The sequence below is a fragment of the Nerophis lumbriciformis genome, linkage group LG09 (assembly GCF_033978685.3).
Source record: "Nerophis lumbriciformis linkage group LG09, RoL_Nlum_v2.1, whole genome shotgun sequence".
NCBI lineage: Eukaryota > Metazoa > Chordata > Actinopteri > Syngnathiformes > Syngnathidae > Nerophis > Nerophis lumbriciformis.
The window spans coordinates 52890530-52905855 of record NC_084556.2 but is presented as its reverse complement, the minus strand read 5'-3'; the positions used below and the strand labels follow the sequence as shown (position 1 = coordinate 52905855).

Here is a 15326-nt window from a genome sequence, read left to right as displayed (position 1 = left end):
AACATTCTACCTCAAAAAAATGATCTATTATTATTATTATTATTATATATGTGAATGTCCAAACATTCAAACATTCTACACCAAAAAATCATATATGTATTATATTATTATGATTATTATGATTATATGTGTGTTAACGTTCTACCTCAAGAAAATCATCAATTTATTATTATTATTATATATGTGAATGTCCAAGCATTCACATATATAACATTCCACACCAAAAAAACATCTATTTATTATCATTAAATGTGTGAATGTCCAAACATTTACACATTTAACATTCTACACCAAAAAAAATATACATGTATTATATTATTATTATTATTATATGTGTGAATGTCCAAACATTCACATATATAACATTCTGCACCAAAAAAATCATCAATTTATTATCATTAAATGTGTGACTGTCCAAACATTCACACATTTAACATTCTACACCAAAAAAAAATCATATATGTATTATATTAATTATTATGATTATTATTATTATTATATGTGTGAATGTCCAAACATTCACATAAATAACATTCTATCTCAAATAAATAATCTATTATTATTATTATATATGTGAATGTCCAAACATTCAAACATTCTACACCAAAAAAATCATATATGTATTATATTATTATGATTATTATGATTATATGTGTGATAACGTTCTACCTCAAAAAAATCATCAATTTATTATTATTATTATATATGTGAATGTCCAAGCATTCACATATATAACATTCTGCACCAAAAAAATCATCAATTTATTATCATTAAATGTGTGAATGTCCAAACATTCACACATTTAACATTCTACACCAAAAAAAATCATATATGTATTATATTATTATTATGATTATTATTATTATATGTGTGAATGTCCAAACATTCACATAAATAACATTCTACCTCAAAAAAATAATCTATTATTATTATTATATATGTGAATGTCCAAACATTCAAACATTCTACACCAAAAAAATCATATATGTATTATATTATTATATATAAGCGGTAGAAAATGGATGGATGGATATGTGTGATAACGTTCTACCTCAAAAAAATCATCAATTTATTATTATTATATATGTGAATGTCCAAGCATTCACATATATAACATTCCACACCAAAAAAACATCAATTTATTATCATTAAATGTGTGAATGTCCAAACATTCACACATTTAACATTCTACACCCAAAAAATTATATATGTATTATATTATTATTATTATTATTATATGTGTGAATGTCCAAACATTCACATAAATAACATTCTACCTCAAAAAATAATCTATTATTATTATTATATATGTGAATGGCCAAACATTCAAACATTCTACACCAAAAAATCATATATGTATTATATTATTATTATGATTATTATGATTATATGTGTGATAACGTTCTACCTCAAAAAAATCATCAATTTATTATTATTATATATGTGAATGTCCAAGCATTCACATATATAACATTCCACACCAAAAAAACATCAATTTATTATCATTAAATGTGTGAATGTCCAAACATTCACACATTTAACATTCAACACCAAAAAAATTATATATTTATTATATTATTATTATTATATGTGTGAATGTCCAAACATTCACATAAATAACATTCGACCTCAAAAAAATCATCAATTTATTATTATTATATATGTGAATGTCCAAACATTCACACATTTAACATTCTACACCAAAAAAATCATATATGTATTATATTATTATTATTATATGTGTGAATGTTCAAACATTCACATAAATAACATTCTACCTCAAAAAAATAATCTATTATTATTATATATGTGAATGTCCAAACATTCACACATTTAACATTCTACACCAACAAATCATATATGTATTATATTATTTTTATTATGATTATTATTATTATATGTGTGAATGTCCAAACATTCACACATTTAACATTCTACACCAAAAAAAATCATATATGTATTATATTATTATTATGATTATTATTATGATTATTATATGTGTGAATGTCCAAACATTCACATAAATAACATTCTATCTCAAAAAATAATCTATTATTATTATTATATATGTGAATGTCCAAACATTCAAACATTCTACACCAAAAAAATCATATATGTATTATATTATTATTATGATTATTATGATTATATGTGTGATAACGTTCTACCTCAAAAAAATCATCAATTTATTATTATTATTATTATATATGTGAATGTCCAAGCATTCACATATATAACATTCCACACCAAAAAAACATAAATTTATTATCATTAAATGTGTGAATGTCCAAACATTCACACATTTAACATTCTACACCAAAAAAATTATATATGTATTATATTATTATTATATGTGTGAATGTCCAAACATTCACATAAATAACATTCTACCTCAAAAAAATGATCTATTATTATTATTATTATTATATATGTGAATGTCCAAACATTCAAACATTCTACACCAAAAAATCATATATGTACTATATTATTATGATTATTATGATTATATGTGTGTTAACGTTCTACCTCAAGAAAATCATCAATTTATTATTATTATTATTATATATGTGAATGTCCAAGCATTCACATATATAACATTCCACACCAAAAAAACATCTATTTATTATCATTAAATGTGTGAATGTCCAAACATTTACACATTTAACATTCTACACCAAAAAAAATATACATGTATTATATTATTATTATTATTATATGTGTGAATGTCCAAACATTCACATAAATAACATTCTACCTCAAAAAATAATCTATTATTATTATTATTATTATTATATATGTGAATGTCCAAACATTCAAATATTCTACACCAAAAAATCATATATGTATTATATTATTATTATGATTATTATGATTATATGTGTGATAACGTTCTACCTCAAAAAAATCATCAATTTATTATTATTATTATTATATATGTGAATGTCCAAGCATTCACATATATAACATTCCACACCAAAAAAACATCAATTTATTATCATTAAATGTGTGAATGTCCAAACATTCACACATTTAACATTCTACACCAAAAAAATTATATATGTATTATATTATTATTATTGTTATTATATATGTGTGAATGTCCAAACATTCACATAAATAACATTCTACCTCAAAAAAATCATCAATTTATTATTATTACTATTATTGTTATTATTATTATTATATATGTGAATGTCCAAGCATTCACATATATAACATTCCACACCAAAAAAACATAAATTTATTATCATTAAATGTGTGAATGTCCAAACATTCACACATTTAACATTCTACACCAAAAAAATTATATATGTATTATATTATTATTATATGTGTGAATGTCCAAACATTCACATAAATAACATTCTACCTCAAAAAAATGATCTATTATTATTATTATTATTATATATGTGAATGTCCAAACATTCAAACATTCTACACCAAAAAATCATATATGTACTATATTATTATGATTATTATGATTATATGTGTGATAACGTTCTACCTCAAGAAAATCATCAATTTATTATTATTATTATTATATATGTGAATGTCCAAGCATTCACATATATAACATTCCACACCAAAAAAACATCAATTTATTATCATTAAATGTGTGAATGTCCAAACATTTACACATTTAACATTCTACACCAAAAAAAATATACATGTATTATATTATTATTATTATTATATGTGTGAATGTCCAAACATTCACATAAATAACATTCTACCTCAAAAAATAATCTATTATTATTATTATTATTATTATATATGTGAATGTCCAAACATTCAAATATTCTACACCAAAAAATCATATATGTATTATATTATTATTATGATTATATGTGTGATAACGTTCTACCTCAAAAAAATCATCAATTTATTATTATTATTATATATGTGAATGTCCAAGCATTCACATATATAACATTCCACACCAAAAAAACATCAATTTATTATCATTAAATGTGTGAATGTCCAAACATTCACACATTTAACATTCTACACCAAAAAAATTATATATGTATTATATTATTATTATTATATATGTGTGAATGTCCAAACATTCACATAAATAACATTCTACCTCAAAAAAATCATCAATTTATTATTATTACTATTATTGTTATTATTATTATTATATATGTGAATGTCCAAGCATTCACATATATAACATTCTACACCAAAAAAATTATCAATTTATTATAATTAAATGTGTGACTGTCCAAACATTGAGACATTTAACATTCTACACCAAAAAAAATCATATATGTATTATATTATTATTATATGTGTGAATGTCCAAACATTCACATAAATAACATTATACCTAAAAAAAAATCAATTTATTATTATTATTATTATATATGTGAATGTCCAACCATTCACATACATAACATTCTACATAAAAAAATCATCAATTTATTATTATTATTATATATGTCAATGTCCAAACATTTAACATTCTACACCAAAAATCATATATGTATTATATTATTATTATGATTATTATTATTATTTTGTGTGAATGTCCAAACATTTACACAAATAACATTCTACCTCAAAAAAATCATAAATTTATTATTATTACTATATATGTGAATGTCCAAGCATTCACATATATAACATTCTACACCAAAAAAAAAATCAATCTATTATTATTATTCTTATTATATATGTGAATGTCCAAGCATTCACATATATAACATTCTGCACCCAAAAAAAAAATCAATTTATTATTATTAAATGTGGGAATGTCCAAACATTCACACATTTAACATTCTACACCAAAAAAATTATATATGTATTATATTATTATTATGATTATTATTATTATTTTGTGTGAATGTCCAAACATTTACATAAATAACATTCTACCTAAAAAAAAAAAATCAATCTATTATTCTTATTCTTATTATATATGTGAATGTCCAAGCATTCACATATATAACATTCTACACCAAAAAAAATCAATATATTATTATTATTATTATTATATATGTGAATGTCCAAGCATTCACATATATAACATTCTGCACCAAAAAAAAAAATCAATTTATTATCATTAAATGTGTGAATGTCCAAACATTCACACATTTAACATTCTACACCAAAAAAATCATATATGTATTATATTATTATTATTATTATTATGTGTGAATGTTCAAACATTCACATAAATAACATTCTACCTCAAAAAAATAATCTATTATTATTATATATGTGAATGTCCAAACATTCAAACATTTAACATTCTACACCAAAAAATCATATATGTATTATACTATTTTTATTATGATTATTATTATGTGTGAATGTCCAAGCATTCACATATATAATATTCTACACACAAAAAAAATCAATTTATTCTTATTATTCTTATTATTATATATGTGAATGTCCAAACATTCACATATATAACATTCTGCACCAAAAAAAATCATCAATTTATTATCATTAAATGTGTGACTGTCCAAACATTCACACATTTAACATTCTACACCAAAAAAAATCAAATATGTATTATATTATTATTATGATTATTATTATATGTGTGAATGTCCAAACATTCACATAAATAACATTCTATCTCAAAAAAAATAATCTATTATTATTATTATATATGTGAATGTCCAAACATTCAAACATTCTACACCAAAAAAATCATATGTATTTTATTATTATTATGATTATTATGATTATGTGTGATAACGTTCTACCTCAAAAAAATCATCAATTTATTATTATTATTATATATGTGAATGTCCAAACATTCACATATATAACATTCTGCACCAAAAAAAAATCATCAATTTATTATCATTAAATGTGTGAATGTCCAAACATTCACACATTTAACATTCTACACCAAAAAAAATCATATATGTATTATATTATTATTATGATTATTATATGTGTGAATGTCCAAACATTCACATAAATAACATTCTATCTCAAAAAATAATCTATTATTATTATTATATATGTGAATGTCCAAACATTCAAACATTCTACACCAAAAAATCATATATGTATTATATTATTATTATGATTATATGTGTGATAACGTTCTACCTCAAAAAAATCATCAATTTATTATTATTATTATTATATATGTGAATGTCCAAGCATTCACATATATAACATTCCGCACCAAAAAAACATCAATTTATTATCATTAAATGTGTGAATGTCCAAACATTCACACATTTAACATTCTACACCAAAAAAATTATATATGTATTATTTTATTACTATCATTATTATTATTATTTTGTGTGAATTTCCAAACATTTACATAAATAACATTCTACCTAAAAAAAAATCAATCTATTATTATTATTATTATTATTATATATGTGAATGTCCAAGCATTCACATATATAACATTCTGCACCAAAAAAAAAAATCAATTTATTATCATTAAATGTGGGAATGTACAAACATTCACACATTTAACATTCTACACCAAAAAAATCATATATGTATTATATTATTATTATTATTATATGTGTGAATGTTCAAACATTCACATAAATAACATTCTACCTCAAAAAAATAATCTATTATTATTATATATGTGAATGTCCAAACATTCAAACATTTAACATTCTACACCAAAAAATCATATATGTATTATATCATTTTTATTATGATTATTATTATATGTGTGAATGTCCAAGCATTCACATATATAATATTCTACACCAAAAAAAATCAATTTATTCTTATTATTCTTATTATTATATATGTGAATGTCCAAACATTCACATATATAACATTCTACACCAAAAAAAATCATATATGTATTATATTATTATTATGATTATTATTATTATATGTGTGAATGTCCAAACATTCACATAAATAACATTCTATCTCAAAAAAATAATCTATTATTATTATTATATATGTGAATGTCCAAACATTCAAACATTCTACACCAAAAAAATCATATATGTATTATATTATTATTATGATTATATGTGTGATAACGTTCTACCTCAAAAAAATCATCAATTTATTATTATTATTATATATGTGAATGTCCAAGCATTCACATATATAACATTCTGCACCAAAAAAAACCCCATCAATTTATTATCATTAAATGTGTGACTGTCCAAACATTCACACATTTAACATTCTACACCAAAAAAAATCATATATGTATTATATTATTATTATGATTATTATTATTATATGTGTGAATGTCCAAACATTCACATAAATAACATTTTATCTCAAAAAAATAATCTATTATTATTATTATATATGTGAATGTCCAAACATTCAAACATTCTACACCAAAAAAATCATATATGTATTATATTATTATTATGATTATTATGATTATATGTGTGATAACGTTCTACCTCAAAAAAATCATCAATTTATTATTATTATTATATATGTGAATGTCCAAGCATTCACATATATAACATTCCGCACCAAAAAAAATCATCAATTTATTATCATTAAATGTGTGAATGTCCAAACATTCACACATTTAACATTCTACACCAAAAAAATTATATATGTATTATATTATTATTATTATTATTATATGTGTGAATGTCCAAACATTCACATAAATAACATTCTACCTCAAAAAAATAAAATAATAATAATTATTATTATATATGTGAATGTCCAAACATTCAAACATTCTACACCAAAAAATCATATATGTATTATATTATTATTATGATTATATGTGTGATAACGTTCTACCTCAAAAAAATCATCAATTTATTATTATTATTATTATTATATATGTGAATGTCTAAGCATTCACATACATAACATTCCACACCAAAAAAAACATCAATTTATTATCATTAAATGTGTGAATGTCCAAACATTCACACATTTAACATTCTACACCAAAAAAATTATATATATATTATATTATTATTATTATTATATGTGTGAATGTCCAAACATTCACATAAATAACATTTGACCTCAAAAAAATCATCAATTTATTATTATTATATATGTGAATGTCCAAGCATTCACATATATAACATTCTACACCAAAAAAAAAAAAATTATTATTCTTATTATATATGTGAATGTCCAAACATTCACACATTTAACATTCTACACCAAAAAAAATATCAATTTATTATAATTAAATGTGTGACTGTCCAAACATTCAGACATTTAACATTCTACACCAAAAAAATCATATATGTATTATATTATTATTATATGTGTGAATGTCCAAACATTCACATAAATAACATTATACCTAAAAAAATCAATTTATTATTATTATTATTATATATGTGAATGTCCAACCATTCACATATATAACATTCTACATTAAAAAAATCATCAATTTATTATTATTATTATTATTAAATATGTGAATGTCCAAACATTCACATATTTATTAACATTCTACACCAAAAATGATTTATTATTATTATTATTATTATTTGAATGTCTAAACATTCACACATTTAACATGCAGGTTTCCGAAATTTCACATGCCTAAGAATGCACGATAAGTCAGAAAAAGAGAAAGAGATGATGGAGTATTATCTGCTCACAGATGCTACCTGGTGGCTGTTTGAGCACACGACATGAACCAACACCCACTCCTTAATGCGCCGGTCACACGCAGGATTCTCACAGGAATGAGGCAGGAACTAACCCACTTACGGAGGGGGCGGGGCGGGTCTCACCTCGGCGCGCTTGATGAACTCCTCGGTGGCGGCCTTCTCCTTGTTGACGTCGCCTCTCCACGCCTGCAGGGCGGACGCCTGCAGGGCGCGGCCGTAGGAGAAGGTGAGCGCCCAGGGCTTGGCCAGCGGACAGTTGTTGATGGCGTTGAGGTTGATGCTGGCCTCCTCTTCGGACTGGCCACCTGACAAGAAGGTCACCCCTGGAGGGGGAGGAGAGAGTTGTGGGTGAGAAACATGAGCAAGATGGTGGCTGCTGGTTGCAGGAGCTCGGTGCTCTCGTGTGGTTTTTCCTGTTTCCTTCTTGTTCTCATGGTGGACTCTTAGATCTGCTTTGGGTCGTTTGGACCGGAGACAACTCTCCTCATCGGAGTCCGCGTGGAGAGAGCGTAGTTGACTACAAATTTCAATAAAAGGCACTCATTTTTTTAACAGCCGATTCACGCACAGGTGCCCTTTTTGCCAAACGACAACAAGCTTAAGCTTACATCAACTCAACGTCTAATTTGAGGAAGCACATGGCTTCCCTGCTATGAATCACTGTCAAATGTACATCGTGTGGGGACATTTATTCATGTACTGCAGCCTCATAGACACACACACACACACACACACACACACACACACACACACACACACACACACACACACACACACACACACACACACACACACACACACACACACACACACACACACACACACACACACACACACACACACCAATCAGTGTGTTCCCAGGTGCAGCCCACACCTATCAGTTTATGGTTTGCGTAAAGGCTAACTTGTTATTAGGGCCCGCATGGCCCATTGCATAAGGACTCCCACAGGGAGTCCTTATGCAATGGGACATAAGGACCTATTGAATTTGTAAGGTTTTATTATTATTCTTTCTTATTCCGCAGCTTTGCGCGGTACTTTGACCCCCTTAACATGCTTCAAAACTCACCAAATTTGACGCACACATAAATAAACTCGAACAAACCTCTTTGGTAAAAAAAACCAAACCCCAAAACTCAAAATTGCGCTCTAGCGCCCCCTACAAAGTAAACTTTTTCTAACTCCCAGTACGAATGTCGTAGAGACATGAAACAAAAACCTCTATGTAGGTCTCACTTAGACTTAGATTCTATTAATTTATTTCCTCGGCCAAAAATCTACAGGAAGTTTGCTATTCCCCCTTCAACACTAAATTTTAGTAAAATCAGTCACTTTTGCCTTTTTGAGCTTTAATTTGACCCCCTTAACATGCTTCAAAACTCACCGAACTGAACGCACACATCAGGACTGGCAAAAATTGCGATCTAATAAAAAAACCTAACCCCAAATCTCAAAATTGAGCTCTAGAGCAATTTTTGAATAAAACGCTGAAAAAACTGCTCCTCGGAAGAAAAAAAATGACAAAACTGCCTGTAACTCCCACTGGGAAGGTCGGAGAGACATGAAACTAAAACCTTTCTGTAGGTCTCACTTAGACCTACATTTCATAAATGGACAACCCCCAGCAAAAATTTACAGGAAGTTTGCTATTCCCCCTTCAACACAACATTTTTGTAAAAACAGGTCACCTTCCTTCAAAAACTATCTCCTCTGAGCGCGTTTGTCGTTTCAGCAAACTAACACAGGAGAGAGATTGAACCCTTGTGATTAAAACTACAGAAGCGCGTTTTTATAACTGCTCCGGTTTTGATTTTATGACCCTTTAAAGACCCGCTGCGCTGATGCTGCTGCGCTGCTGTTTTTTTAAGATGGCTGCTTAAAAGCAGGAAGCACCAACGTGCCCACACAATGCAGACAAGGTAGGTACACTAGACAAAAGTCTTGGGACACTTCAGACTAAAAGTAGACAAAAGTATTGGGACACTTAGGACTAGCACCTGCCAAATACGCGGGCCCGACCAATGCTGCTTGCAGCTTTAATTTTCCTTTGTAATTTCTGCCTACTGAGCCTATGGTGCTGTTAAGTTATTGTGGCTCAATTTGCCTTTTTTTTTTTTATGTTAATTTGTTATTATTTACAAACCCCGTTTCCATATGAGTTGGGAAATTGTGTTAGATGTAAATATAAACGGAATACAATGATTTGCAAATCCTTTTCAACCCATATTCAATTGAATGCAATGCAAAGACAACATATTTCATGTTCAAACTCATAAACTTTATTTCTTTTTTGCAAATAATAATTAACTTAGAATTTCATGGCTGCAACACGTGCCAAAGTAGTTGGGAAAGGGCATGTTCACCACTGTGTTACATCACCTTTTCTTTTAACAACACTCAGTAAACGTTTGGGAACTGAGGAGACACATTTTTGAAGCTTCTCAGGTGGAATTCTTTCCCATTCTTGCTTGATGTACAGCTTAAGTTGTTCAACAGTCTCCCTTCTCATATTTTAGCCTTCACACATTTTCAATGGGAGACAGGTCTGGACTACAGGCAGGCCAGTCTAGTACCCGCACTCTTTTACTATGAAGCCATGTTGATGTAACACGTGGCTTGGCATTGTCTTGCTGAAATAAGCAGGGGCGTCCATGGTAACGTTGCTTGGATGGCAACATATGTTGCTCCAAAACCTGTATGTACCTTTCAGCATTAATGGTGCCTTCACAGATGTGTAAGTTACCCATGTCTTGGGCACTAATACACCCCCATACCATCACACATGCTGGCTTTTCAACTTTGCGCCTATAACAATCCGGATGGTTCTTTTCCTCTTTGGTCCGGAGGACACGACGTCCACAGTTTCCAAAAACAATTTGAAATGTGGACTCGTCAGACCACAGAACACTTTTCCACTTTGTATCAGTCCGTCTTAGATGAGCTCAGGCCCAGCGAAGCCGACGGCGTTTCTGGGTGTTGTTGATAAACGGTTTTCGCCTTGCATAAGAGAGTTTTAACTTGCACTTACAGATGTAGCGACCAACTGTAGTTACTGACAGTGGGTTTCTGAAGTGTTCCTGAGCCCATGTGGTGATATCCTTTATACACTGATGTCGCTTGTTGATGCAGTACAGCCTGAGGGATCGAAGGTCACGGGCTTAGCTGCTTACGTGCAGTGATTTCTCCAGATTCTCTGAACCCTTTGATGATATTACGGACCGTAGATGGTGAAATCCCTAAATTCCTTGCAATAGCTGGTTGAGAAAGGTTTTTCTTAAACTGTTCAACAATTTGCTCACACATTTGTTGACAAAGTGGTGACCCTCGCCCCATCCTTGTTTGTGGATGACTGAGCATTTCATGGAATCTACTTTTATACCCAATCATGGCACCCACCTGTTCCCAATTTGCCTGTTCACCTGTGGGATGTTCCAAATAAGTGTTTGATGAGCATTCCTCAACTTTATCAGTATTTTTTGCCACCTTTCCCAACTTCTTTGTCACGTGTTGCTGGCATCAAATTCTAAAGTTAATGATTATTTGCAAAAAAAAAATGTTTATCATATTCAACTGAATATGGGTTGAAAATGATTTGCATTGTATTCCGTTTATATTTACATCTAACACAATTTCCCAGCTCATATGGAAACAGGGTTTGTATAATATATCTGTATATATATTATTCTGTACACATATTATGTATATATTCGTATACAGTGGGGCAAAAAAGTATTTAGTCAGCCACCAATTGTGCAAGTTCTCCCACTTAAAATGATGACAGAGGTCTGTAATTTTCATCATAGGTACACTTCAACTGTGAGAGACAGAATGTCCAGGAATTCACATTGTAGGATTTTTAAAGAATTTATTTGTAAATTATGGTGGAAAATAAGTATTTGGTCAATAACAAATAGGTCTTCACCAGGTTTGCACACACAGTAGCTGGTATTTTGGCCCATTCCTCCATGTAGATCTTCTCGAGAGCAGTGATGTTTTGGGGTTGTCGCCGAGCAACACAGACTTTCAACTCCCTCCACAGATTTTCTATGGGGTTGAGGTCTGGAGACTGGCTAGGCCACTCCAGGACTTTCAAATGCTTCTTACGGAGCCACTCCTTCGTTGCCCGGGCGGTGTGTTTGGGATCATTGTCATGCTGGAAGACCCAGCCACGTTTCATCTTCAAAGCTCTCACTGATGGAAGGATGTTTTGGCTCAAAATCTCACGATACATGGCCCCATTCATTCTTTCCTTAACACGGATCAGTCGGCCTGTCCCCTTAGCAGAAAAACAGCCCCAAAGCATGATGTTTCCACCCCCATGCTTCACAGTAGTTGTGGTGTTCTTGGGATGCAACTCAGTATTCTTCTTCCTCCAAACGCGACAAGTTGAGTTTATACCAAAAAGTTCTATTTTGGTTTCATCTGACCACATGACATTCTCCCAATCCTCTGCTGTATCATCCATGTGCTCTCTGGCAAACTTCAGACGGGCCTGGACATGCACTGGCTTAAGCAGGGGGACACGTCTGGCACTGCAGGATTTGATTCCCTGTCGGCGTAGTGTGTTACTGATGGTAACCTTTGTTACTTTGGTCCCAGCTCTCTGCAGGCCATTCACCAGGTCCCCCCGTGTGGTTCTGGGATTTTTGCTCACCGTTCTCATGATCATTTTGACCCCACGGGATGAGATCTTGCGTGGAGCCCCAGATCGAGGGCGATTATCAGTGGTCTTGTATGTCTTCCATTTTCTGATAATTGCTCCCACAGTTGATTTTTTCACACCAAGCTGCTTGCCTATTGTAGAAATACTCTTCACAGTCTGGTGCAGGTCTACAATTCTTTTCCTGGTGTCCTTCGACAGCTCTTTGGTCTTGGCCATAGTGGAGTTTGGAGTCTGACTGTTTGAGGCTGTGGACAGGTGTCCTTTTATACAGATAACCAGTTCAAACAGGTGCCATTAATACAGGTAACGAGTGGAGGACAGAAGAGCTTCTTAAAGAAGAAGTTACAGGTCTGTGAGAGCCAGAGATCTTCCTTGTTTGAAGTGACCAAATACTTATTTTCCACCATAATTTACAAATACATTCTTTAAAATTCCTACAATGTGAATTCCTGGATTTTTTTTCACATTCTGTCTCTCACAGTTGAAGTGTACCTATGATGAAAATTACAGACCTCTGTCATCATTTTAAGTGGGAGAACTTGCACAATCGGTGGCTGACTAAATACTTTTTTGCCCCACTGTATATGTTAGATTTTTTTTAATCGCTATATTAGTCTATTTATACCTGCATTGTCCTTTCCATCCTTACACTTTCCATCATTGTAACTGAGCTACTGTGTTGAACAATTTCCCTCGTGGATCATTAAAGTTTGTCTAAGTCTAAATCGAAGTTATTAGACACATATTTACCCTCTTTGTTAATTTTTTTTTTGCTCCGCTCATTTACGGTTTTTCGTTGCGTTTGTGGCTGTATATAGAAATGGCACCGCAGAGCATCAGCTTGTTCTTTGTGGACTTTTTTTGCGCCTGCGCTGCAACCACATGGTCTGAAAAAGTGGCGGGCGGGTCACAGTAGTTTTCATCATTTTACAAAACGGGCTACGGTGTGGTGGTCTAAGTGTAAACCTCGGGTGAGATGTAGCCCACCTGTGACTGCGGGAGGCACGGTGCGACGCAGGGCGGTGACCGTGGCCATGGCGATTTCCTCGTTGCTGTACTTGTTGGGGCAGGCGTGTCCGGCGGTGACCATGTTGGGCTTCAGCAGAGTCCCCTCCAGGTAGACGTGGTGGTCTGACAGGGCCTTGTACACGGCAGCTAGAACCTAGCCAAGGCACAGGAGTGGACTGTGAGCGTCACATCATCTTATCGTGTCGTATATAATATGTATAAATCACCTTCTCACTGACGTACTGGCAGCGTTTCAGGTCGTGGTCGCCGTCAGGGAGGATCTCTGGCTCCACGATGGGAACGATGCCATTCTGAAAGAGGATATTTGCCATAACTACTACTAGCTAACAGCCCTCAAATACCACGCAAGTTCATTGGATCGACCGATTATCGGCGCCGATATTTGGCATTTTCACATATATCGGTCTATAGAGAAAATGGAAAAAAGACAGGCTGCATGTGTCCTTTGCCATTTTTAAAGAAAGCCTGTTTTCCTTTCAGATGACTGTAAAAGCAGAAATGAATATATATCTATCTCAGATTATATCTTCTAACTGTAACAACCCCAGAGTTCTGTTTAAAACTATTAACACTGTCATTGATGCTCCCAAATCTGCTGGTTTTGATGCTTCTTTTGAATTCTGTGAAAATTGTCTCCATTTTTTCACTGACAAAATTGTGTCAACTAGAGCCAGTCTATCTCAGCCTTCATATGACCCTTCTGTTCCCCTGCATTTCTCTTCTGTTTTCCATCAGTTTGAGCCGGTGTCCTTTTCTTTTTTAAGTGACACAGTTAGTCATATGAAGCCCTCTGGTTCTCCTGCAGATGCCCTCCCACCTCGCCTGTTTAAGGAGGTACTTGCTACTATTGGATCAAGTGTCCTTAACATTATCAATAGTAGCCTCTCTTCTGGAATAGTTCCAGTAGAGTTTAAACATGCAGTGGTACGACCTCTACTTAAAAAACCCAGCCTCGACCCCTCTCTCCTCTCTAACTTCAGACCTATCTCTAATCTTCCATACATTTCCAAAATATTAGAGAAGGTTGTCTACAGTCAGTTGCTGCCCTTCTTAGAGGA

The 15326-nt window shown here is 31.1% G+C and overlaps 1 protein-coding gene across 1 annotated transcript in view; it reads right to left on the bottom strand.

Moving 5' to 3' along the window:
* aldocb (aldolase C, fructose-bisphosphate, b) overlaps positions 1–15326 on the bottom strand; it is a 53695-nt gene that overhangs the window by 2014 nt on the left and 36355 nt on the right. The window contains exons 6-8 of the mRNA XM_061962886.2: positions 14475–14558; positions 14227–14401; positions 8700–8899 (exon numbers count right to left, since the gene is read on the bottom strand). Of these exons, the coding sequence (XP_061818870.1) occupies positions 8700–8899; positions 14227–14401; positions 14475–14558 (459 nt within the window). The remainder of the gene's footprint in view (positions 1–8699; positions 8900–14226; positions 14402–14474; positions 14559–15326) is intronic.